The sequence below is a fragment of the Pholcus phalangioides genome, unplaced genomic scaffold, assembly GCF_987345545.1.
Source record: "Pholcus phalangioides strain wild (caught in Gottingen) unplaced genomic scaffold, Ppha-v1.0 ptg000032l_1, whole genome shotgun sequence".
Taxonomy (NCBI): domain Eukaryota; kingdom Metazoa; phylum Arthropoda; class Arachnida; order Araneae; family Pholcidae; genus Pholcus; species Pholcus phalangioides.
The window spans coordinates 6,359,889-6,384,188 of NW_028301622.1; the positions used below are offsets into that span (position 1 = coordinate 6,359,889).

General features: G+C 38.4%; 1 protein-coding gene across 1 annotated transcript; it reads right to left on the reverse strand.

The window, feature by feature from the left end:
* Positions 1-4,578: 4,578 nt before the first annotated feature.
* LOC149066839 (beta-1,3-galactosyltransferase 1-like) lies at positions 4,579-5,727 on the reverse strand. Its single transcript, XM_089253108.1, has one exon. It carries the CDS (start codon positions 5,725-5,727, stop codon positions 4,675-4,677), a length of 1,053 nt encoding a protein of 350 aa, XP_089109234.1. The 3' UTR covers positions 4,579-4,674.
* Between the last annotated feature and the right edge of the window lie 18,573 nt (positions 5,728-24,300).

Here is a 24,300-nt window from a genome sequence, read left to right on the forward strand (position 1 = left end):
CACGATTGCAAAAAATTTTATTAATGAAATGCTTTGTGATTTTCACAGTGCATTTAGCTAGTAATGTTGCAGGTTATGAACCAAAATTTAAAGGATTGCATGATAAGTTACATCAAAATATGTTTAAGTACGTGTGAATTTTTTGAAATTTTATCCTACATTTTGTCTATAAAACACTGTAATTCAAAAAATATATGTGATAGACCTTAGATTTTGGTTCATAACCTCAACAATATATAGCAAAATATCACATTAAAATTTCGTAAGGATGCAATGCACCAATTTTTACAAATCATGTCAAAGTCAAGTAAAATGTCAAAAATAGCATTCTTCGTAAAACACGTTTAAAGTCTTTATTCGCGTATTACTTCTATGTAAAAACGCAACACTAAAGTGAACGTAATTTTGATTCTAAGCATCATATAAACAAAACAAGGCCCGTTTTGGAATCACAACAAATAGGGCTTTTATAAAAAATAAAAAAAATGAAAATCCATATTTTCTTCCAAAATGACGTTTACAACGTAGTCGGATACCTTAAGAAGTTATGAATTTACATACGTGGAAAGTGATCCCAATATTTCATTTGACTCTTAAAAACTCTTGAAACTATCATTATGAATCATAATGCTATCAACCGAAAAACAGGAGGAGGAAAAAAATAGTTGGGTTCAAGGAGGTTTTGGATCTAAAATGGAGTCCTTTTATTTGAACTCTAAAATATTTCCATTCGATGTCTTGGTGAAGTTCAAAATCGAATGGGGCGTGGTAGCCCAGGTCGATAAGATACTTGCCTAAAGTACCAGAGAATGTTTAAGAGGTGTCGCGAGTTCGATACCCGGTTCGTCCTTGTCAGAAAACTTTCTTGACACGGGGTACAACAGAAACGGCAACATGACCGCAGAAAAAATTGTTACCTCAGGGTGTTCCCCATCAAGGGGTTTAGCGCACTAACTTCTCGATGAGTATAAAAAAAAAAACAACTTGCCATTCGGAATCGGCAATAAATTGTAGGTCCCGGTGTAATTTGCCCTCGTGTACAGAAAATGACCGTGGCGAGACAAAAATGATCAAAATCGAATCGTCGCCAATTCCGCAAACACCCTTCTAGTTACAATCGGTCAAATTTACCGAAAACTTGTCCGTTCCACCAGTTTTTGAAAAACCTACAATAAATAATACCATATCGGTGGTCTAGTTCACAGGAGAAATTCAGCTTTTTGTTTGAAATGCATCACTGAAATCTGCGTTCGTCGAAGTAATTTTAGTACGTTTTGGCGATAATTCGATTTTTTATTTCACTAATCTGTCAGCGCTTCTAGCAAAAGTTTGAGAACCACTGCTATAAGGTGACGCTACCTCTACCTACAGGAGGATACCTCAGCTATACCTCTACCTACAGGATACCTCAGCTATACCTCTATCTACAGGATACCTCACCTTATATAGCGTCACCTTATAGCAGTGGTTCTCAAACTTTTGTGATCCACGGCTCCATTGCCCAATTCATGGTTCATTCCCCCAGAATAGTTTAGCAGATATTTTCACTTGAAAAAGAACCACTTCAAAGCATAAATAGGCACACAAATCAGTATCTAAAGCTCATGCAACGCCTCTGACAAAAATTGACGACATCCCCTAGGAGCCACGACGCACACTTTGAGAAACACTGCCTTATTGGATTTTTTGTGCAAAACCAAATTGTCACTAAAATCTGTAATCGCCAATTCCAAATTTTTGTCGAATATTCACTTCGAAAAATGCAGATTTCAGTGATGTATTTGTATTTGTAAAAAAAGCCAAATTTATCTTGAACTAGATTACCGATATGGTTTATTATAGGTTCTTTCGATTGGATTGGATTTTGGTTTTATTGGAGCAAGGACCAGTTTGGTGAAATTGCTCCAAAACAAATGACCAATTAAAAATAAGATAGGCTCTTTCGAAAGCTGGTGGAATGGACAAGTTTTTGGTAAATTCGACTGATTGTAGCTAGAAGGGTGTTTGCGGAATTGGCGGTGATTCGATTTTGAAATTGGTGTGACCTTATAGGTTTTTTCTGGTCTTTACAAATATGTGCTTAGTTTGCGTTTAGCTCTTGCAAAAACTTTACAAATTCGGGGTTTTCCAGACGACGCATTTTTTTTCCATAATCGATCATCCACCATAACTTGAAACGGTTTGAGATAGAACAGGGTTGGTAGGGTGTTTCATGTTCAACTTGGGCTCGTCTATCACCCCCCTTTCGTTTGGCAAAACAGATCACGTTCACCGTGCATATAATAGACATGAATATCGCCAGCTTAGCGGACACTCCTAGGAGCACCGCTGTACACTTTCAGAAGCACTGCATTAACGGATGTCCGCTAACGGGGAACATTTGTTATTGGACGTTCCATTGGGTAGAAAATTAGAGAAAAATTATTGGTATATACAAACGGACCCCCTCTCATAAAAAAATCCGACTTCCACGTGAGCAAATGCGACATTTGTTCAGGGACCCATAATTTGAACTATGTATATCGACCGACAAACCAAATACTGTACCGTATCTTTGGCCCCAGTATTATTTTTCACATGTATTAGCTTGTATTGGGTTTGAGGCCCTCCCTCACCAATATTTTTGAGCCCGCCGAATATATGCTTGTGCTAACTCCTGCTTTGTGCAACCTCCACAAAGTCAGTCCATGATTATTTTCGCACAGGGCTTCGCGTCTGGAAAGGATGGCCCTGGTCACCACACACAACCTATATTACATGATAAGTTCTATGAGAAACTTTTGCTTAAAGGCTAATGCCAGGCCCGTAAGGGTCAACCGGAGCACTGCCGAATAGGGAGGGGGGAGGGGGCTCACAAAAATGTACATTTATTTTGCAACTTTTTCAAAGGGCCTCAAGAAAAAGTTTGCCCCGGGGCTCCCGAGAAGGCACTCTACGGCCCGGGTTAATGTTGGTAGTATTCACTGCTTATTGTGATATTATGAATCAACACACCAGTAAGGGCTTGTTCAAAACTATTTTCGATCAAATTCATTTTTCATACACATATGTAGTGTCATGGCATAATTTTCGGAACAAATTGGATTGGTTCAAACGTTGTTTCGTTCTCGAAGTCAGAATGTTCCTTGACATTAAAGACACGCTATTCAAATTTCTTTGGATACCATACGCTATGGCAGGAGGTTCTCAAACGGTGTTTTTTGAAAAGATTCTTTGTCAAATAGCTCTGTAGAACCACCAGAGCTCGCGGATAAGCATTGAATAGGGTAAAGGAGCACCGCGGGTGGAAAAAGTTTGAGAACCTCTGCGTTATGGTGTCCCTGAACACCATAGCGTTCATGTCCTCTATTATTCCTTCCAACTCAACATCTAGTATTGAGCTGCTTGATCGGATGTTTTGCGAACATTTATGGTTCGCTATAAACATTGCTCAATGATTATTGTGCAGGCGATCAAAGAAGATGCAAATGCAGGAAACAGTCATCTCGTATTGAAAGAACTTTTGGCTCCAATGTGTGCCCGAGAACACATTCATTTCTACGGAGCTAGCTACAAAATTCATGAAAGGCATTGTCACGTTAGCGAAGGAAATGGAAGTGAAAGTTTCAAAGATGTAAACTCAGAGGAAATTGGTGGATTAATCAACAGCAATTCGGGAAACGACAGAGGAGGATCGAACTGACGGATCCTGAAACCAAAGCGATTCCCCATGAAGATGAGCAAAATTAAGAAATGAAAGAAAAGTTCATTATGAGCAACTAACAAATACTTCATAAAGTTTAAATCTGCAATGGATTGTTTCCATAACATAGACCCATCTATGAGACGTTTTTCAGCTGTAGAAACATTTGTTAGAGTATGGTATAACAAGGCTTCCTCTACCAATTTTTCTAAATGAAGAAGAAACGGCTCACAGACATTATAATAATTCTTTCAAAAAACATCGCCGAGAATCACTGGACACTCCTACTACTACTACTGCCACACAAAGCAGATATACACGACATGTGCCTAAAAACCAAAGTTTATGGTTTGCGTTATTCGTGGTTTTTCCGTATTCGCGGTCACCTCAGGAACGTAATCCCAGCGAATACCGAAGGATGACTAGTTAGTATTCACGGGTGGAGTTCATAGCCAGACACATTTTGATGAAACCGCGTACAAAATATACTACTACTGCTGCTGAATATATTAAACATTTGAACATTGAAGGGCCGGACACACCCCGTTTACTACTGGATGCAGCAGGGCAGTAAAAGAAGAAGATGCAATGTACCCAGTGGGTACATTCAAAGCCGCCTAGATAGACGCAGTATCTAGGAGGCTTTGGTACATCCCGTTCTCGCACTAGAATCTAGCCCAACCCAGTGTTGCTCGTAGAGCCTAGTGACAGAGAAATTTCTAGCATTTTGATGGTTTTAATTAACAAGCGTAAGCAGTGGCTGTGGGAGTTTTTCAGACCTATGGGTGGTGGGCTTTAGACTTATGTAGGTGATTTTGTTTTCTGAAATAATGCTGGGAGGTCACCAGCCCCATGCTACAAAATACTGCTCTAGCAGCCACTGCAACCCAGACTACAATCGCCACCATCGTTATCTCACGAGAGATATCACGATGGTGGTGCTACGATGCCACTGCCTGTGACAATTCGACTTTATGTGTATCCTGAATATTTTAGCTCCAACTTTTTAGCTCATCCGTCCTTTGGCATTGGAGTAGAGCGTTTTCAGCGTATTTTTGAAGTTTTTTCTGTTCGTATGGTTTGATCGGATGAATCACGAACAAGTACGAGAAATTACACGGCTTCCAAGACCAGACGTCGCCACCGCTGCTGACGAACCTCCCGCTATTCGTGGGCTTCACACGCGCTCGATGTAGCACTTCACCGACGTACGCGTCTTCGTTCGGGAACTGCGCTATGTCTGCGGACGCATCGACAAGCTTCACCACCACGTCCCGGCTCAGTAGGTATCCGGCCCCACTCGCGTACTGCGCGTAGCAAGGCGAGTCGTGGTCTCGCCTCGAGACATACCACCTGCTGTTCCTGTTCCTGACCACCTTTGCTTTCCTGCGGATCCTCCCGACGTACAAACCTCGGTGATCGTCGGAGTTTTCCAAAAATCGGACCACGAACGGCAGGTTGACGAAACAATCGTCGTCGGTCTTGAGCACGAATCTCGAGTAGCAAGAGCCGCGAGCCCACTGGAAACCATGAAGAACTTTTGTGGTTAGGTTCCTGTAGGTGTCCGTGTAACTTCCGATCAAGACATCTCCGAAATTTTCGAATTCGTTGCACACCATGGCATTGAGGAAGTTGTTACTGGCCCTGCCAATCAAGAAGACCACTTTCACTCGGCCACTAACGCCGGACAAATCGTTCCACGACTCTCGTATCGCTTGTCTCCTCTCGAAATTGGCCGGTGCCGATACGACCAGCACCAAAAATAATAGGTTCCGATCGCACAACGGCTCGTTCATCTCCATAACGTTCTCGATCCTATTGTTCCTCCGGATCGTCTCGGCCGAAGGTGGGGTCGTCGTCGACTTCGGTGGCTGGCTCGTCGTCATATAAACGGCCTCGAATCGCTTGAGATACGACGTGTTGAGATCGAGGATTCTTTTCACTTCAACTCCGAGGAAAGTTACGATAACGAAAATGACCAGCGACAGGACAGTTCTTGTGAGAGTCGTCTTCGATACCAAACATATAAGGCGGTCTCCAGCCATCGGTCATCTTCACATTCGGAATGTGCTTCCGATCAGAAGAAGAACAACACACGAAAATCGCCTCGACGATCGAGGTCTTCAAGTTGGAAAAAAAAAAAAAAAAATTCAGAGCTTAAAAGAAGTAGACAGAAAGAAGCCTTACGATTGAATGAAGCCTTACTTCGATCGATACTCGGCATGACCGTACATCCATCTCAGTAATATCACTGTGAGGCGATTTCCAAATCAACCACAGACTTTCATTTAAAAAATGGCACTTTAAAAATAAAATAAACTCATTACAAGAGCCCAGATTATACACATTAAAATAGTGGTGAAATATGCTCCAAAAATATGTAAAATATGCATCTGAAGTATAAAAGTATATCGTAGCAGTTTCAAAATCTCTTAAAAATGTCGTTATAGAGGGATTTATTGTAGCAGAGGATATCGTTGTATCGAGAGATGTTTAACATTAGACTATAGGCAATTCCAAACAAGATTTTAAAAAATATCGTTGTAGGGGGATTTACCGTTGTAACGAGATTTCATTCACTACTTTTCTTTAATTATTCTAGAATTTTATTATTTCTTTCATTAATCTCAGTCTTGAAAAACGATTCATTCTAGAATTAATTAATGTTTTCATCCTTTTTCTGAAAATTACCTTCGAGCTACGACGAAAAGCCCCGAGGGAACAAATGGGTCTCCATGGTCCACATGTTGAAGATCCTCCTTCCCCGACACAGAGTTGCGAGTCGTCCCGAATAAACAGAACTCAAGTCCGTATGTAGGAGATTAAGGGATGCGCTGCATTGTGTACTCATTAATTATTGGGGGGGGGGATGCCTCGGCTTCATTCGCAGCTGAAGATGTGTGTCTCAACCATAGACTAAAGATATATACATATATATAAAGATATAGCATGCATAATAAAAGAGCAACTGACAGAAACCAGATTTCTTTGAAACATTTCAAAAGTCAGAGTATAGCGCCAAAAAGGCAGCTTTATACACATAACTCGAAATTATAAAATTAGGGATGAAATGAGAAGACGTAAAATAAGTAAGTTAGAAGAAATTGAAAAAAAAGGAAAATAATATGGATCAATATGAGGAGGTCGTTCTCACAAAGGGGGAACCCCCACATTGCTCCAAACTGCAAAAATGTTTCTAATGATGGTAGTAAATTTAAGCCTAATAGGCATAAATTTACCATCAGTTCCCCCCCCCCCGACATTTTTGCGATAAACAAGCTTTGGAAGTCAAAAAGCAAATATGAGAAAATACAAAATTACAACCAAAAACCATGAGTAGCAAAATATTCGATAGATATTTACACAAAAGTGTGTTTAAAAGTTGAACATATTAAAATTGAATAATAAAATAAATTAAAATGGAACCTACCAAAAATTCGACATTTCAAATGCCGTCTTCAAACCACATGGCATGAGCTAACAAGTTGAAAAACGTGGGTGAAGTTTGAAACCCATAAAAGAAGACGGATAACCGTTGCCACTCAAGATATTTAAAAATTCAGAAAAAGCTAAAAAAATCCTTAGCGCATATTTGATAACAAGTTTTTTTTTTAATCCTTTGCATTATTACTGCAACTGTAGCCGAGGCAGATATCTTCAGCTGCGAATAAGGTCTAGGCAGATACCATCAGCTGCGAATGTAGTGGAGGCAGACACTATTAGGTTCGTTGAATCGCCCCGTATTTCACAGAACAGATTTTTCACTCATTTTTTGGCTCTTGGAGGTGTCGATCCCCCCAACTGGATCCGCGCGGGGAGATTTCCTTTTTGGAGGGTGATAAAAAACATCTCCATATAAATTTATTGACTTTTACAGCGGGAAGGGGGGAGAATTATGTTTGTCACCCCCACCCTGTCCCGAACAAATTACCCTAACTCAATGGTTCTCAGACTTTTGTCCCCACGGCTCCCTACCCAATTCATGGGTTCATCTGTGGATCAGGACAGTTTGATGAATATTTTCCCTATATAAAAGAACCACTTCAAAGCATAAAATAGATATACAAATCAATATCTCTAGTTCACCGCGACTCCCCGACAAAGGTTGACGACGCCCCTAGGAGCCGCGATGCACACTTTGAGAAACAATGCCCTAAATCCTGGTTACGTCCCTGCTTTCATGCTATTGTAGAGAGACAGTTCAGGAAACGTGTACTATTCGAATTTCAAAAAAAAAGTTTTATTCGTATATCATCATTATTATATAGCCTTATTCAACATTTTATTTGAGACGAAAAAACAAAACGAATATACTGGTAATGTACATATATATATGATTGCACTTATAACATACGCTTTCACTGAAACATTTCAGATATTGAGATCCAGTATGTTACCTGTACATACAACAACCCTTTCATATTTACAAATCACACGACAAGGCAGTTTTTTTCCGAACATCGATGTTCTCATAACTTTTAAAAACTCAGTATGTAGCAGCATTCCAAACATTCTGCAATTCATCGTTCTCTTTCGATGTAGGATTCGACATATTCGCATATACATGAGCCATTGTCTTTATGTCTCCGAGTCTGACGGATCATGGATGTTTGGTAGATTCATGAGACTCCAGTTTTCTGACGAGTTACGTACGCATGAACTGTATGGCCGCAATCCTGGGAACCAACAACCAATCTTTACATCGACTTGAAAAGAAATTGTTAGAAAAACGTTTACACCAATATTATCACAACTATTTTGAAATTACGCATAGTTACGAAAAAAAATGCTTGCTTAGGTACATGGTATGGATGTCATTACGGGCCTCCACACGTTTTCAGAAGAAAAAAAAAACAGTAAAAAGATCGGTCTGTGTGTGTGTGTAATATACAGGTGAATATCAACTAATCTGTAAAGCGGGAGAGTGCGATAGACGAGCTAGGGTTGAACATAAACATCGCCCTATCGATAGGGGGAGATAGACTTGGAAGTCTGGGGGGGGGGAGGAGGGGAACACAACGATGATTGCTATGGGGAGGCATGGTGGTGATGATGTCAATTCACATACAGGATGTCTTGCTAGAACTCCTTAATACATATGCGTCAATACTTATACGTATATGAAGGCGTCTTATGTCTTGCAAGCGCAGTGCCGTCATTTCAACTTTTTCCGGGGGGGGGGGGGGGCAAAGCACATGTACTCAATGCATGTATATACATATATCATTTTTAGTGTATTTTCAAAAGCCGGGGGGGGGGCAAACCCCCCCCCCTGCCCCCTCTAAATGACGGGCCTGCCTGCATGTGCTAAATATATATAAATGCGGCTTTTTTTTATCTCATCTACCGTCCGTCGAAGAGAGGTATGATTCCAACTCTGAAAATGCTCAAAGGGCTTTCAAAAATTACTTTGCACCAGTTTTGAGTGTGAAAATACGGTGTGTGATAAAATTAAAAAAAAAATCTAAATTTTCATACAGTTCCCCCTGTGCTCTAACTTCCAATTAAAAAGTTATTGCCCTGTGTCTCCTCAGGCTAACAGAAAAAAATTCCATGTTTCTAAGTGCAACATTCGCTAAGATATTTGAATTCAAAAATCGGAAGAAAGTTATGAAAGAACAGCAAAATGAACGGACAACTCTCCTTTTCCCCCTTTATGCTGTTCTTTCCCAACGTCCTTCCGATTTTGAATTCAAATATCGCAGCGAATATTGCACTTAGAAACATGGAATTTTTTTTTGTTGCATTCAGGAGAGATAGACAACTTTCTAATTAGAAGTTAGAGAACAAAAGAACCGTATAAAAATTTAGATTTCTTACCTTGTGACACTCTCTCAAAACTGGTACAGGGTAATTCTTGAGCATTTTTTAAATTGAAAGTATACCTCTACGTTAGACGGTTGATTAGATAAAGACCACACTGACACTTAAAGACACCCTGAGCGGGGGGGGGGGCGCATATGCACTAGATCTAGCTCTGATTTGACGCTTCCCTCCCGTATCTCCGCCCATGGGTCCTATCTCTTACCGTTTTCGAGTTATGGTAGATACAAGGAAAAGGCGTCAAATCTGAAATAAAACCTAAATTTGCAAAGTTCCTGAAAGACCTACACACAAATTAAGCACATATCTGAAAAAGAGATTTAAAAATAAAAATAAGGTGACTCCATTCGTTTTACCCCTATTTATCCTGGGTTTTTTTTCCCCTAACTTTTCTCCGTTTTTGAATTAAAATATCCCAGCAAATGTTGCACTTAGAAACGTGGATCTTTTTTGTTGGCTTAGGGAGAAACAGGACAATAACTTTCTTATTGGTTTTTTGAGGATAGGGTGTACATATAAAAAATGGATTCTATTTTATAAAATAACTGTACAATCCCTTGCAATATGAATGACTTATCTGAGGTCTCAAGTTATTTAGGTAGTTTTTCAAATTGGAAGTATGTGCCTCTAGAGCAGTGGTTCCCAATTTTTTTTAGGCCATGCTCCACCAAAGCATCTCTGAAATCCTGATGTCCCCCAGTCAGGGCCGTAACTAGAGTTCTGCTGTCAGAAGGGGTAGCCCTCACTCCTCGGTGAAATTTCATAGTTCCATTATAAAAAAAGTATGGTTTTTCTATAAAAAATAACAAAAAAATTCTTTTTTGCTTTGCATCCTTAAATTTTGCAACCAGGGGCTCTACCCCCTCCCTAATCTAGTTAGTTCTCTTTCCCTCATTACTTGTGATTCCCGTTATTCCAAAAAATAAAGTCCTATTCACATTGAGGCAGCCAGAAAAGTCATTTACTTAGTCAAAGCAGGTCCGTCTTAAGAGTATCATGGGTCCCCGGGCCAATTGATTTTTCTGAGGCCCTACCAAAGAAATTCTCGAAAATTTCAACCAGATGTCATTTTTGTGAGGCCCCTCTTTGCTTGACGCGCCCGGGCCGTGCCCGGGTGGGCCCATGCCTTAAGACGGCACTGAGTCAAAACAGTGATTCTTAACCAGGGGGTCCTTGGAGAGACTTCAAGGGCGTTCGTGAGTTGAGATAACAATTAAACAATTATAACATGGAACACAAAGCGTTAAGAGCTTCTGGTCAAATTCCTTCCAAATAAAACCCTTAGAAAAAAAACAATTGAAAGAAAGAATGTCATCAACAAATTGTTTAAAAAGTAAAAATTTGGACTGACATAAAAAAATGGTAGGAGTTCTGAAAAGTTCCAAACCTTAACAGAAAAACTCATTCTCAAATTTCCCTTCTTAAAAATCAAATTCCCTCCTTTTGGGGGAAGGTGGTCTTCACGTTGGGAATCATCGCTCAAGGACCAACGGTTCGCGAGTAAAATGCGGCTAAGGGACTTGATCGTTCACCCTGTATAATCCATATAAATACAATTACATATATAAAAAGCACTTTACATGCAGCGGACTTTCTGTTTTTGCTGACAAACCTTTTAAGATGAAAAAAAAGTCTATAAATTCTGTGACATTGAAATTTACCATTTTATGTACCATTTACGTAACATAACTAAAATTATACGAGGGGTTGTGTATAAAATATGTACCGTAAATATAAAAATAAGTTCACCTTTCCTCAGCACAGCCATTAGAAGCGCTTGATTTCATTAATCGTCCATCACCAAGTGAGCTCGAAATTGTAAGCGTCTTTGAACAATGTACCAACTGACATCAGGTAGGAGAATTAGATGTAGAAAATAACGTTTCCAAAATGATGAAATGTTGATGATGAAGCTGTTTAAATTATTATATATATTTGTTTTCCTATTCTTTTAACTCCTATGCAGTTTAAAGTTCAGGAAGTGGGGAAATTGCAAGTTTATGCAACAAGAAAATGGTGGTTTGTGTACAAAAAGGGGTTCAAACTATTTAAAGGATCAAGACCATTTCTGATAGGCAGCGGTTGCCAAAGGACATGATTGATTGACAAATTGAAAGGAATATGAAGAGGAATGCGTCGATTATAGGCACCGTATTTCTCAGAATTAACGTCGTGTAGGCATTTTTATGAGCTGCTTTATTAGGTAGTTATTTCTAATACAGTCAAAAAATAATAATTTTAGTCTAGGACAGTGGTTCTTCCCCCCTTGGACAATGCGTTTTCTGTGTTGGAAAATTTAGGTTGTTCTGCTGCTAATTACGTTAACTATCCACTAATTAATTTCTATAAAAATCTTTTACGTATTATTCAACACCGTTTTCGGCTGTGGTTACTGTTTAAAATTTTGGCTTCTATTTTTATGAAAATTAATTAAAAACTGCAAAACGAAACAAAATCGTGCACCCCCGGTTAAGAAACACTGCTCTAGGCTATTGTGTAATATTTGATCAGTTCAATACCAAAACTTTCTGAAAAACACTTAATTTGTATGCGAAACGTGAATAAATTTAGTTTAATTCAAATTTTAATATTTCTTTAGTTCTTGGAATGAAAATTTAGACAACTCATACGAAGCTGCGGTGTTTCTATGGATGAAACAAAAAAAAAATCCTCAGTTTCTTTTAGGATGCGGCCTATTTACCGGAGATTACTGTGCTTTATTAGAGAATTATGTGTAATTTTAATGAGATGAAGTCTTAATTTTGTGAAGCTATTAAAATATATATATTTATGAAAACAATGTTTACAGTGATGCGCGTATTCAGAGAAACACGGCATTCATTGTTGTTACGGTATATACGTGCTTGTGGATTGTTTTAAAATAGTTACATGCCCATACCTTATTAGTTCCGGGGGAAGAGGGGAATCAAATTCTTTTTAACTAACAACGATTTTCATTAACAACCATGGCATTAACATTCCAACCATCCCGAGTCGACCACGAGCACGTGAGGGGGGGTTTTTGATACGGTGACGTGGCCTCCCCGAAATGGCCGGACATTTTACGAAAGACCGGAATTCAATGGGTTTTAATACAGCTTCATTATCAACGATCAGATTAAGAATCGGAAACGATTCGGGAGAAGAATTGCAAGAGGTAATAAACGAGTGTAGTTTTCGGTTGTCCATATTCATAATCCTGAAAAGAAACGGAAAAGTTTTGAAAGAGAGACAAAAATTGATATAGGCTCCTTGATACATTCTACTCACAAGGAAAGCGTCCCAAGGTGTCGTCCTCAAAAAATTATGAAAGAATTTAAGTATACATTTCATCTCACCCACAAACACATGAAAACAAAAAAAATTAGCGGCGGAGTGCAGTTATTAAAGCTGCCAAAAATTCTTAAAAAAATGACAACAGTTGGCTACTCATCGCCTCTTGCGCTTCTTGGCAATATCTATTAAAAAAACTTCTTTTCGCTCTCTCACACAGCTTCCCTCTAGCTTCTCTCTTCTAGAAACTAGTTTTATTTCTCTTTCTTTCATTGTCTATGCTGTACCTGATCGTGTGTTGTTTGAATGATGTCACTCTAACCCAGGGTCCTTGAACATTTCTCGAGTCGCGAGCACTGCCTGTACCCATCATGAAACGAAGAGCACCTTTTACGGCAACTTTGACATACTTATGCGTGAAATCTGCAAAATTGTAATTCTTGAATGCAATTTTTACAGAGTGTTTAGCCCTTTGGCTTCGAGAATAGTCGGGAAAATGCTTCTCTCCCTGCAGGAGTGTAATAAAAAAATTAATTTTTTTCAGTTTTCTTTTAAGATTCTTTAAAGATAGATTGCAATCAAACTCAGTCATTGAAAATACAATACAATCGAAAAAAAAAAAATGTGTACAAATACAGTATTTGGGTGGGAACTCACAATCACTGCCAAAATAGTGATTGGACGTAGACGTTGCCACTACCCAATACGCAATGTAAACTTGTCTATACTGTGCAAGCAAACCTGTTAGAAAATAGACAAACAATAAAAAAATAAAAACTGGAATATATAATGCTTATACGCCATCTATGGTTCATTTAAAGCAGTGGTTCTCAACCTTTTTTTGTCCATGGCCCCCTTTCAACCATTTCTTATTCCTATGGCCCCCCTCTTGCGAACATGAATAATTTTCTACACCCCCTCCCCACGTTTTTCCATTAGAAGATAGTTATTCAAAAATTGTCTAAAATATATAAATATTTTTGAATTTAATTTGATTAATTTTTAATTTATGAAAATAACGAAAGAGCAAAATAAACGTAATAGAATACAGTAAAGAAATAGAATAAATTATTTTCAATCAATGTAAATTCTGCGCTTGAAGACGACACAATGTCATCAAGTTACTGTAAATACAAATACAACGCCACAACAGGCAAAATGCCCAACGAGGTGGCTGAGAAAAAGATGCCCATAAAAATATGGATGTCATATATTTCAAAAATACAGCAACCCAATTAAAAATGCAATTAACGAAAATTATAAACAATATATATATGCATGATAGAATACTATACAATGCCCATAAAGAATATTATGGTTGTCTTAATCTAAGAATGGATAGCTTCTCGATTTACCCCAACATGTTCGTCGCATTTCTTTTTAAACGTGTCAATTGTGTTACAATTTACTACCTCCGGGGGTAAGCTATTCCATTTATTAACAACCCTATTAGAGAAAAATTCCCTGCGACACCACAACCTTGCATTGTCCCTCACCAATCGATACTAGTGTCCCCTTGTAAAAGCAGTCGATTGGCGGTGTACTAAAAGTTCATGGTCCATCCTATCCATCCCATTGAAAATTTTGAATGCATAGATCATATCTCCTCGACACCTGTGTTCATCCAATGTAAACATATTCAAAAAATGAAGTCTTTCTTCATAACTCAAGCCCCGTGTGCCAATAAGGGCACGCGTAGCTCTGCTCTGTACCCCTTCAACCAAGTGTATGTCCCTTTGTAGGTATGGTCCCCAAAACCTTACAGCATACTCCAGTCCATGACGAACTAAGCCTCGAAAAAGCGAAGAGACCTTTTTGAAAATGAAACCGAGCATTCTATTCGCTTTTTTCACCACCACTGAACAATGTTGAGAAAACCTAAGCCGCTCGTCAATGAGAATTCCTTTTGGAAATCAAGGTAAACAACATCTACATTTTTGCTCTTACCCAAAGCCTTAGTCACGTGATCATAGAAGCAAAGGAGGTTAGTTACACATGACTTCTCCTTCCTGAACCCATGCTGATTATCCGACAATGCATTATTCTCGTCTATCCACTTCACAAACTGCCTTTTGATGATAATTTCCAAAATTTTCGAGATGGAGCTCGTCAAACTCACTGGACGATAATTGGACACCGCTTCTCTACCACCCTTCTTAAATACAACATTAGCAACTTCTGAACAACATTAGCAAGTTTCCAATTCCTTGGGACGATACCCTCAGCAACACTACTCCTATATATCTATGCGACTGGCCCCAACAATTCGTTAGCACTTTCCCTGAGGACCCTGGGATTGATATCATCTGATATTGGTGCTTTTCTTGCACATACATTTCTTAGAAGATTTAGGACCTCCACATCTTCTACTTGAATATCGTTGAGGGTTTTATTACCCCATGCAACACCCGTATATCGAATATCATTATCTCCATTAAAAACCGACGCGAAAAAGTCATTGAAAGCACTACACATGCCTACATTGCTCTCTAACCTAGACCCTCCTATCGAGAGGGGGCCCACCGTCCCCTTACATCCATTACTGACGCATCGAAAAAATGATTTTAAGTCAAAGATAATGTTATCTGCCAACCTAGATTCAACTTCCTTTTTACTATCCCTTATCACTCTCTTCAACACTCTTCTTTTATCAGTAAACAATGATAGGTCACGTCGTCCACTTTTATACTCTCTGAATGCTCTTTTCTTTTCAAGATAAAGGTTACGCACGCTATCCGTGAACCTTAGAGGGTGCGATGTACAAATACGCTTTTTTCGAACAAAGGGTATGACGTCGTGCACAACAGAGGACAGCTTCGTACTAAATTCTTCCCATTCACTTATCCCCCTACTGATTGCAACCGGTCTTTGAAAACTTCCGCTAACCTTCCTCTCAAAACATCAAAGTTAGTTCTTCGAAAACAAGGAACCAGTCTTTTGTTATCCACTTACCCGAGGAAAAGTTACAGTGAAATCTGACGATACGATGATCACTGGAAGAAAACTCTTCCCCCACCGAAACATGTTCAACAAGATCCTCAGAACTAGTAAGAACTAAATCCAAAATAGCAGTACCCCTAGTGGCTTCTGATACATGCTGATACAAAACATTTTCGAGCACCAACTTAAGAAAGTCTCTTTCATCTGATCTGATCTCTAGATGAAAGGTTCACCTAATCAATACCTGGGTAATTGAAATCCCCTAGTATGAGAACCCTCTTACGCTTACACATGTAGGAAAATTCACCATGGATGAAATTTGTATTATTTCAAATTAGTTTATTTTTATGTAAATGATTATGGTTTCGTTGAGAAAATGTCAGTTGTAGCTTCCAAAATACGCATTCTCTTGTAGTGATAAAAATCGCCAAGAGTGGTATCAAGCAGTTTTATTAGTTTTATTCTCTTCATGCGGATAAAAGTAGTATATAAAGCCACACAGAAAGAATCACAATTGAAAAGTTCAACCTTTCACATCGTTTTCAATAATGTATCAAGAATATAGGTTCATGTTGTAGCCATACTATGAACTTAAAAAAATGAACTAAAATACGTGTGAAAAATATTTAAATATTTGTTTGAAACATTCATTCCAGAGAAATCATGTGCGCAGTCACAGGGCCGGATTAACCATTAAGCAAAATAAGCACGTGCTTAGGGTATCAGTACTAAAGGGACATCACAAAAAGATATCATATGGTATTTTTTTTAATGCGCGATTTTTTTTTCAACATCGATCATCCGATAGAAGATCCTAAAGCCGGGTTTTCCTAGGAGCAGGTTTCCTGTGCCACGCGCAACGTGATTCGCCCAGCGCGACACGCCGTCCACTCACCGGTAAGAAAAGCAGCATGACTGTTTTCCTACAGAGCGCAATACGCCTGACGACAGCGCTTTACGTCCGGCGTGATTGGCCGACTGCTTCTGGAGGAGTCAAATGCGTCGTGCGCCGTGGTTTTGCCGATATTCTCTTCACTATATTCTGTGTTTTCTTTCCCTTCCCTTCAAACCGGAGCATGCAGACGACAGAGTAGCTGATGCCAAAGTCATATACTTTATACAGCCGCCCTGATCTGATGCGCCTCGCTAGGAAAACACAAACGCGTGGCGTGATTGTGTAACACGTTTCTGTCGGCGCGAAATTGTCTAATTCGGTTCACGCTGCGCAACAAACCTATTCCTAGGAAAACCCGGCTTGAAATTTTAAGAACACTTGATTGTAATAGTTGAAGATCATTATCACAAGGATGGCACAAAAGATGAGAAACTAATAATATCGCAAACTAGACCACATTATTTTGCTGAGTTTTTTGATTAGTTTTTCACAATTTTCATAAAGTACGCCCAGGGCTGTCTCTTAACATTATCACACGCCCACATACAAAGCGATTTTTCTGAGAGAGGCACTACAACCTAGCTAAAAATTCCTACCTACCTATTTGCATATTTACTCTTGAAAATCGGAACCAGATCTAATTGTCACTTGGTTGCCAGAAGTTCCTCAGGTGGGCCCACGCAGTAAACCAAGTTCTACAGAATGAGGACGCGATTTTTGTGGCTCAACTGTGGATCAACTGTGTAGTTTGATCTATAGAAGTGAAAGAAATGCTACCAGAGGTGTGTAAATTACGAACTTGAGGATGTATCTAAAAATAAAAAATACCCAATATATATAACGGTGAATCGTCAGAAATAATATACCTACTGGCAGGGCCACAACTAGATACTTAGTTAGCCGGGGCAACCACTCATTTAGGCACCCCCCCCCCCGTAATGCTGAAGGATAGGTTAAATGGTTAAATCTGCGCCCCCTTTTTAATGCGCCGGGGGGCACCAGATTCGCCTGCTCCCCCCAACTACTTGCGGCCCTGCCTATTGGTAATATTATGGCCATTCTAAGATTCAAAGGTTTCTCCTCGGAGTGTTGTTACAGTCTTTATCTCATCAACCGTTCGTCGTAGTGGTATGGCTCTAATTTTAAAAATTCTAAAAATGTGACCAGAAATTACCCTGTACGAGTTTTGAGGATGAAAATACAGTGTACGCAAAATAAAAAATGAAATTTTTATACGATCCTTCCCCTCCCCCCGTCCTCTAACTTCCAATTAGACAGTTGTTGCTCTTTCTCTTCTGAGCCCAACAAACAAATTACATGTTTTTAACTCCATTATTTCCTGAGATATTTAAATTCAAAAATCGGAGGCTAGTCCAGGCTTAGGAGAATTTCACGGCCCAATGCAAAAAAAAAAAAAAAAAAAAAATTGCGGCCCTCTCTAAAATTTTTTTATGTAGTTGCTCCCCGACTTACAAACTTTTCGAGTTACGAACATAAATCTTGAAATTTTGTTTTCATGAAAAGAACGAATTCTATCACACTCATTTTTTTTCATTATTTCAGGAACGCGTCGATAGTCTGGATCGTAATCAAACACGATCCATTGAGAGGGAATAATTTTACAAAATTCATAAATTATTAATAATAATTGGCGCGTGATTCACCTGCTGACACTTCATCGTGGCTCGAATCATATTAAACAGACATAAATTTTTTTCATGCTTTTAAAAGGCGCTTCATCATCTCTTTATCAAATATACGTTGCAATTCGATAACTTCGATCATTTTTCGAATTTTTTATTGATGTTTTTGTTTAATTAATGTAAATTAATAGAAGTAAAGGAATCAGGTACTAGAATTCCATGACCCCCACAAAAGTGGGGCTGACAGGCAGGGTCGTCGTAATAGCATCATAGGCCAAAGGAATTTTTGGGGGCTCTACCAGAAAAATTCTCTAAAAATTCGTAAATTGAATCTGGTAACCCTATTTGAAGACCACATAATCCGTGTTTTCACTTATTTGTTCGATCATCATCCATATTGTCCGAATGTTTTTGTGGAAAAAAATAATTACTTTTTCTACATAAAATCGATTGTTGCAAATGTACGAATTTTGTTACCAAAATTTTCGTCTCATAAAAAAATTTCATGCCAAAAAAATGATAAAGAACTCTCTTTCATCATCGCATGAGTTGCCTGAAATTTCGAGATTAAATGGCAGCACCAACAGTATCCGGAGAGAGTATGACGTCAGCGGTCTCCGCCTTGGCAGTGCTAAGAACTGTGTCCCCCAATATCTTTCGTCGGAACATCACGTGACACGGCGAAAACAAACACGATCCCCCCCCCCCCGGTTATTTTCTTATGGCATAAATAGGAGTTTAAAATAATAAATGAAAAAATAGTTTCAGCATGGACGAGATAATTCCAAAATTAATGAACGTTATCATTTCAGCATTAATGGAAGAAAATATTGTATAATTAATGTAAGAGATAATAATAAAATTAATGAAACATAATTCCAAAATTAGTGAAAGAATTGATGAAAGATAATTCCAAAATTAGTGAAAGAATTGATGAAAGATAATTCCAAAATTAGTGAAAGAATTGATGAAAGATAATTCCAAAATTAGTGAAAGAATTGATGAAAGATAATTCCAAAATTAGTGAAAGAATTGATGAAAGATAATTCCAAAATTAGTGAAAGAATTGATGAAAGATAATTCCAAAATTAGTGGAAGAATTAATGAAAGAGATAATAATAAAATTAATGAAGGATAATTCCAGAATGAAGGAAAGAGATAATTCCAAAATTAATGAAAAAGAGATAATTCCAGAATTAATGAAAGAGATAATTCCAGAATTAATGAAAGAGATAATTCCAGAATTAATGAATTAATGAGATATAATTTCAGAATCAATGACAGAAATAATTCCAGCATTAATAAAAGAAATAATTTCAGCATTAATGAAAGAAATAATTTCAGCATTAATGAAAGAAACAAATCCAGAATTGATGAAAGAAATAATAAATAATAAAGGAAATAATTCCAGAATTAATGAAAGAATATTCAAAAAATAATGGAGGAAAATTCCATAATTGATGAAGGGAAATTCAAGAAATGAAGAAAGAAATGATTCCGGTATTAAATGAAAATAATTTAATCTTTTTTCACCTTTAGATGAGTTCTTTATCCTTTTTTTAATCTTTAAAACCCAATATTTAGAGACCGAACTGTACATTTCTATGGAAAAATTGCCAGGCGGGAATTTTGTTTTTACCGGGTCACGTGATTTCCTTGCATTTGATGTCGCTGCAGTCGCGGTGGCTGGATGCTGCTCCCTCCAGTAATATATAATCTCTGTCGTCTGCTTCTCTCCAGGTTACTTGTTTTGGGCGTCTCCTTGGGTCCTGAAAAAATTACTGAACTGCCAGTTCGAACTTTCAGTTCTGTTTGTGGGCTTAACTCGTAGGGAACCGACTTCTTCTCTGTCGTCTGCTCATTAAGAGGCTCTTTGTTTTCGACGTCTCCTTATGCTCAAATAAAATAACCGAACTTATAGTTTAAATTTCCAGTTCAGTTCACGAGCTTTGTTTATAAGGAACTGAGCGGAATAAAGAATATAGTTTTTTTCACTTTGAACTTCATCATCACCACGTGAGTCACTTTTAAATTTGACATTAGATGGCAGCACATTGCTGTAAGGTGCAGTGTGGAAAAATTCACTTTTTACGATCTTAGCTGTCGTCCGACGTGGAGGACCTTTATTATGGATGTCTCTTTGGGTCTTGAAGAAATTATTGAACTGGAATTTTGATCTTTCAGGTCAGTTTGTAAGATTTGTTTATAAGGAGCGTAGCTGAATGAAGAATTTAGTTTTTTTATGCCCGAGCTTCGTCTAGGCACTTCTGATTTTGAAAGTAGGTAGCAGCACCAACAATATTTTTAAAAATGAATTTCTTAAAGTATTCTAGAGTATTAAATTAATTTTAATTCCCTTAAAATTGTTAGTGCCATTGTGAATTCGCTGCAAATGCTACAAGGCAAAAAAAAAAAAACTGCTTTGGCGGACGGCGTAACATTTCGAGTCACCCGGTATATACGGATTTTGTCATTGCATACGCAGTGACAAAACTGTTCATGTGAACATAATAATGATTGATTATCAGGATTTCAAGTCTATCGGAAAATATAAATAAGGGGCCATTCAAGTATTACGTAAGCAGATTTTCAGCCATTTTTGCCCCCCCCCCCCTCCCCCGTCATCAAAAGTGTCAGCAAATCCGAAACCCCTCTTATCAGATTGTTGACTTGAAGGTCGATAAGGTGAAAATCTGATATTTCGTTGGATGACAAGTTACCTTCAAGTGACTTTTTGGTTCGTAATATGGCCGCTCTCTCGAGGGCGAACGAAGAAACCAGCAAGTTGGCTTAAACACAACACAATATTTCACATAATAGTCTGTACTATATTTAATATACAGGGCGAATAGGTAACGGGGCATATGGCATTTTACTGGTGAAACATTGGTCCTAGAGGCATACTTCCAATTGGAAAAAGTACCCGAATAATGTGTAGTACTCAGATATTTGATTCATGTTGCCAGGGGATATATAGTTATTGAAATAAAAATATTAACTTTTTATGTGGACACCCTGTACCCTGTACCCTAAAACCCAATTGGAAAGTTGTTTCCCGGTTTCCAATAAAAAAATTGTTCGTTTCTAAATGCAATATTCACTGAGATATTCGAAGAAGGTTGGAAAAAAAAAACATAATTAAATGAGGGGAAACCATTCTACCCGCATTTAATGCTGTTTTTTTTCCGGAATTTCCTCAATTTTTCGAATTTGCATATCTCGGTGAATATTGCACTTAGAAACGTGAGATTATTTTAGTTGCCATCGGAAAAGACAGGGCAACAAGTTCTTAATTGGGTTCTTTGGCACACGGGGACGGTATAAAAAGTTGGTTTTTTTATTTTATAACTAGACAATCCCTTACAACACGAATGACATATCTGAGTTGGACACGTGATTTGGATACTTTTTCTAGTTGGGTATGTCTTTAAGACTAACGACTCGCCAGTAAAGTGCCATACGCCCTGTTACCCATGCAGTCTGCATACGCACGTAAAAAAATAGTTTGAGACGAAATACAGTCGACTCTCGTTTTAACGAATACCGTTATAACGGAAAAAAATACCGTTTTAACGAAAACTTTTCTAATGCCCCGGATAAGTTTACATAGGAACAATATAAAAATCTGAAATTCCCTTGTAACGAAATTTCTTTATTACTCCGGTCTCTTGGAGTTCATTATAATGGGGTTTGACTGTATTCCCACCAAAAAAAATCTGATATTTTTCCACTAAAGTAATTGAACTTTTGCAATTTGATCTGAAAACAGTCCTTTTTATAATGATTATGTCATTTTACTTTTATAAATTTCGGAAGGAAACAAAAGGAAGAAAGGGTGGGGAGAAAAAAAGAAAAATGGCCAAGAGGGGCTCGGTTGTGCGTAAATGCCATGAAATTCCACTTGTGCGCAAGGGGATTCGGGCCTCACTCTCAGTTTTATGACAAAATTTCACATTTATGAGACGTTTGACTACGGTCACGATTAATCTCTATGTATAGCTTTCAATATTAAAATATTTCATTTATACGAAGCACAATTTCAATTATTTGGCATTTTCATTTTGACTCGAACTCCAAATCTTTGGCATTCAGACATCATTTCCAACTATCAAATCCACGAGGTTTTTGCAGATTGTGAAAAATGCGTCGCTGAATTGGTTTTGCGTGCGTATTATGAACACTAAAAACCACAAATTTTAGGTTGAGTGATACAAAGATACGCATTGAGCCGGTCGGTTGTGGACATTTCAAAGTGAAGACTTACGTGAGAATTTCTTACACGTTTCTGAAAAATCAGCAGATGCCCTGACTCTCAAATAAACGGATTTAAATTGCTTTAAATGTGGTCATACGCCATTTTAGAATTTTCTTTTCTCATGTCCACAACATTGTTCTTGCAGTACAGGAAAATTGCATTGAAATTATTTGGGATGTTGCAGGCCAGCAGCAGGCTTACGTAGTAGGGCAGTTAATAGGAAGCATTACAGTATAGATTAAAAAAAACTTTAAAGATGTGGTGTCAATCTTAGTCCTACTAAGTCCCAATACATTATCTACTTGGATTGCATATAGACAGTGCCGTCTTAAGGCATGGGCCCACCCGGGCACGGCCCGGGGGCCTCAAGAGAAGAGGGGCCTCACAAAAATTAGATCTTGTTGAAAATTTCGAGAATTTGCCTACTAGGGCCTCACAGAAATCACTGCCCCGGGGACCCATGATGCTCTTAAGACGGCCCTGCATATAGAAACCAATTAGCAAACCAAATGACGTTAAGACCGTCTTAAATATGTTTAAAATCACGTTTTTCCTGTTAAATTGAAAGGAATGGCATATGAACACTTGCGATTGAGACACAACAGCAAATTTATGCAATTACAGTTTCTTAAGTTATACATTTTTAAAAAATGTAATTTCACGGGTATTTTTCCTCATGTATGATTTGGTCTCTTGGATGGAGTTCGTTATAACTTAATTCGACTTTATTTCTTTTCAGTGGAGGCAATGGGTCGGCACACCCTTCCCCAAAAATTCATAAAAAATACCCCAGAGCAATCATTCCTTATTCGATTTTTATAAATATATTCCCCATCAGACCACTCAGGTTTAGAGGCGTCGCGAGTTCGAGACCCGGTTCGTCCTTGTCAGAAAACTTTCCTGACATAGGGGTACAACAACAAATGACGACTTGAGCGCAGCACAAAATTGCTGAGTCCCCCATCGAGGGGTTAGCGCACCAACCTCTCGATGAGTATAAGAAACAAGCCTGCCGTTCGGAATCGTCAATAAATTGTAGGTCCCGGGGTCTAATTAGCCCTCGTCGTGCGCCAAAAATAATCAATGATCAGACCACTCAGTGCCGGTTGAAGATAGCTTTGTGATGAACTAGATGGCTATCCGTCTGTAATTGCATGAAAACGATGGGGGTTTTTTAAAAGCTTTCATTTTTTACCCATTTACTTCTTGGATTGCATTTACCACCAGCACTCAAAAGAATGTCAATGAATGGTCAAGAAATCTTTGTCTGCTTTCTTTATGACAGCCCTCTTTGAATGAAAAGTCTTCGAATGTGCACAATTTTTGCGCCTCTTCTATAGTTTGTGTCAGGGCCTACTGTCAACCCCAAATCGTAAACCCACCGAGATTACATGCAACGCGCTTTTTTTATTTCCTTCCTCATGTTAATGTTACTTGAATAGCGGAAAAATGGCGAAAAATATATTCTATGCATTTTTTGTTTCAAATTAAATTTTTTTTAGTCAGAGTGACTAAAGAAATTTAATTCCACAAACTTCTTCGTGGCCTCCGTATCAGTAGCCGTGGCTCCCCTTTTGCCAGATTTTCATCCGTGGCCCCCCTGGAATATCCTAGGGCCCCCCTGAGGCCATATGGCCCCACGTTGAGAACCACTGCTTTAGAGCATCTTCTGCTGTACTTTCGTCACCCGAGTCGGCCATATATTCAGCAATACTTTTGGTGTCACTCAAGGGGTTCTGCAAGTTTGTTGCGGACTTGTCTATTTCCACGAAATCGTAAAATGAAATTT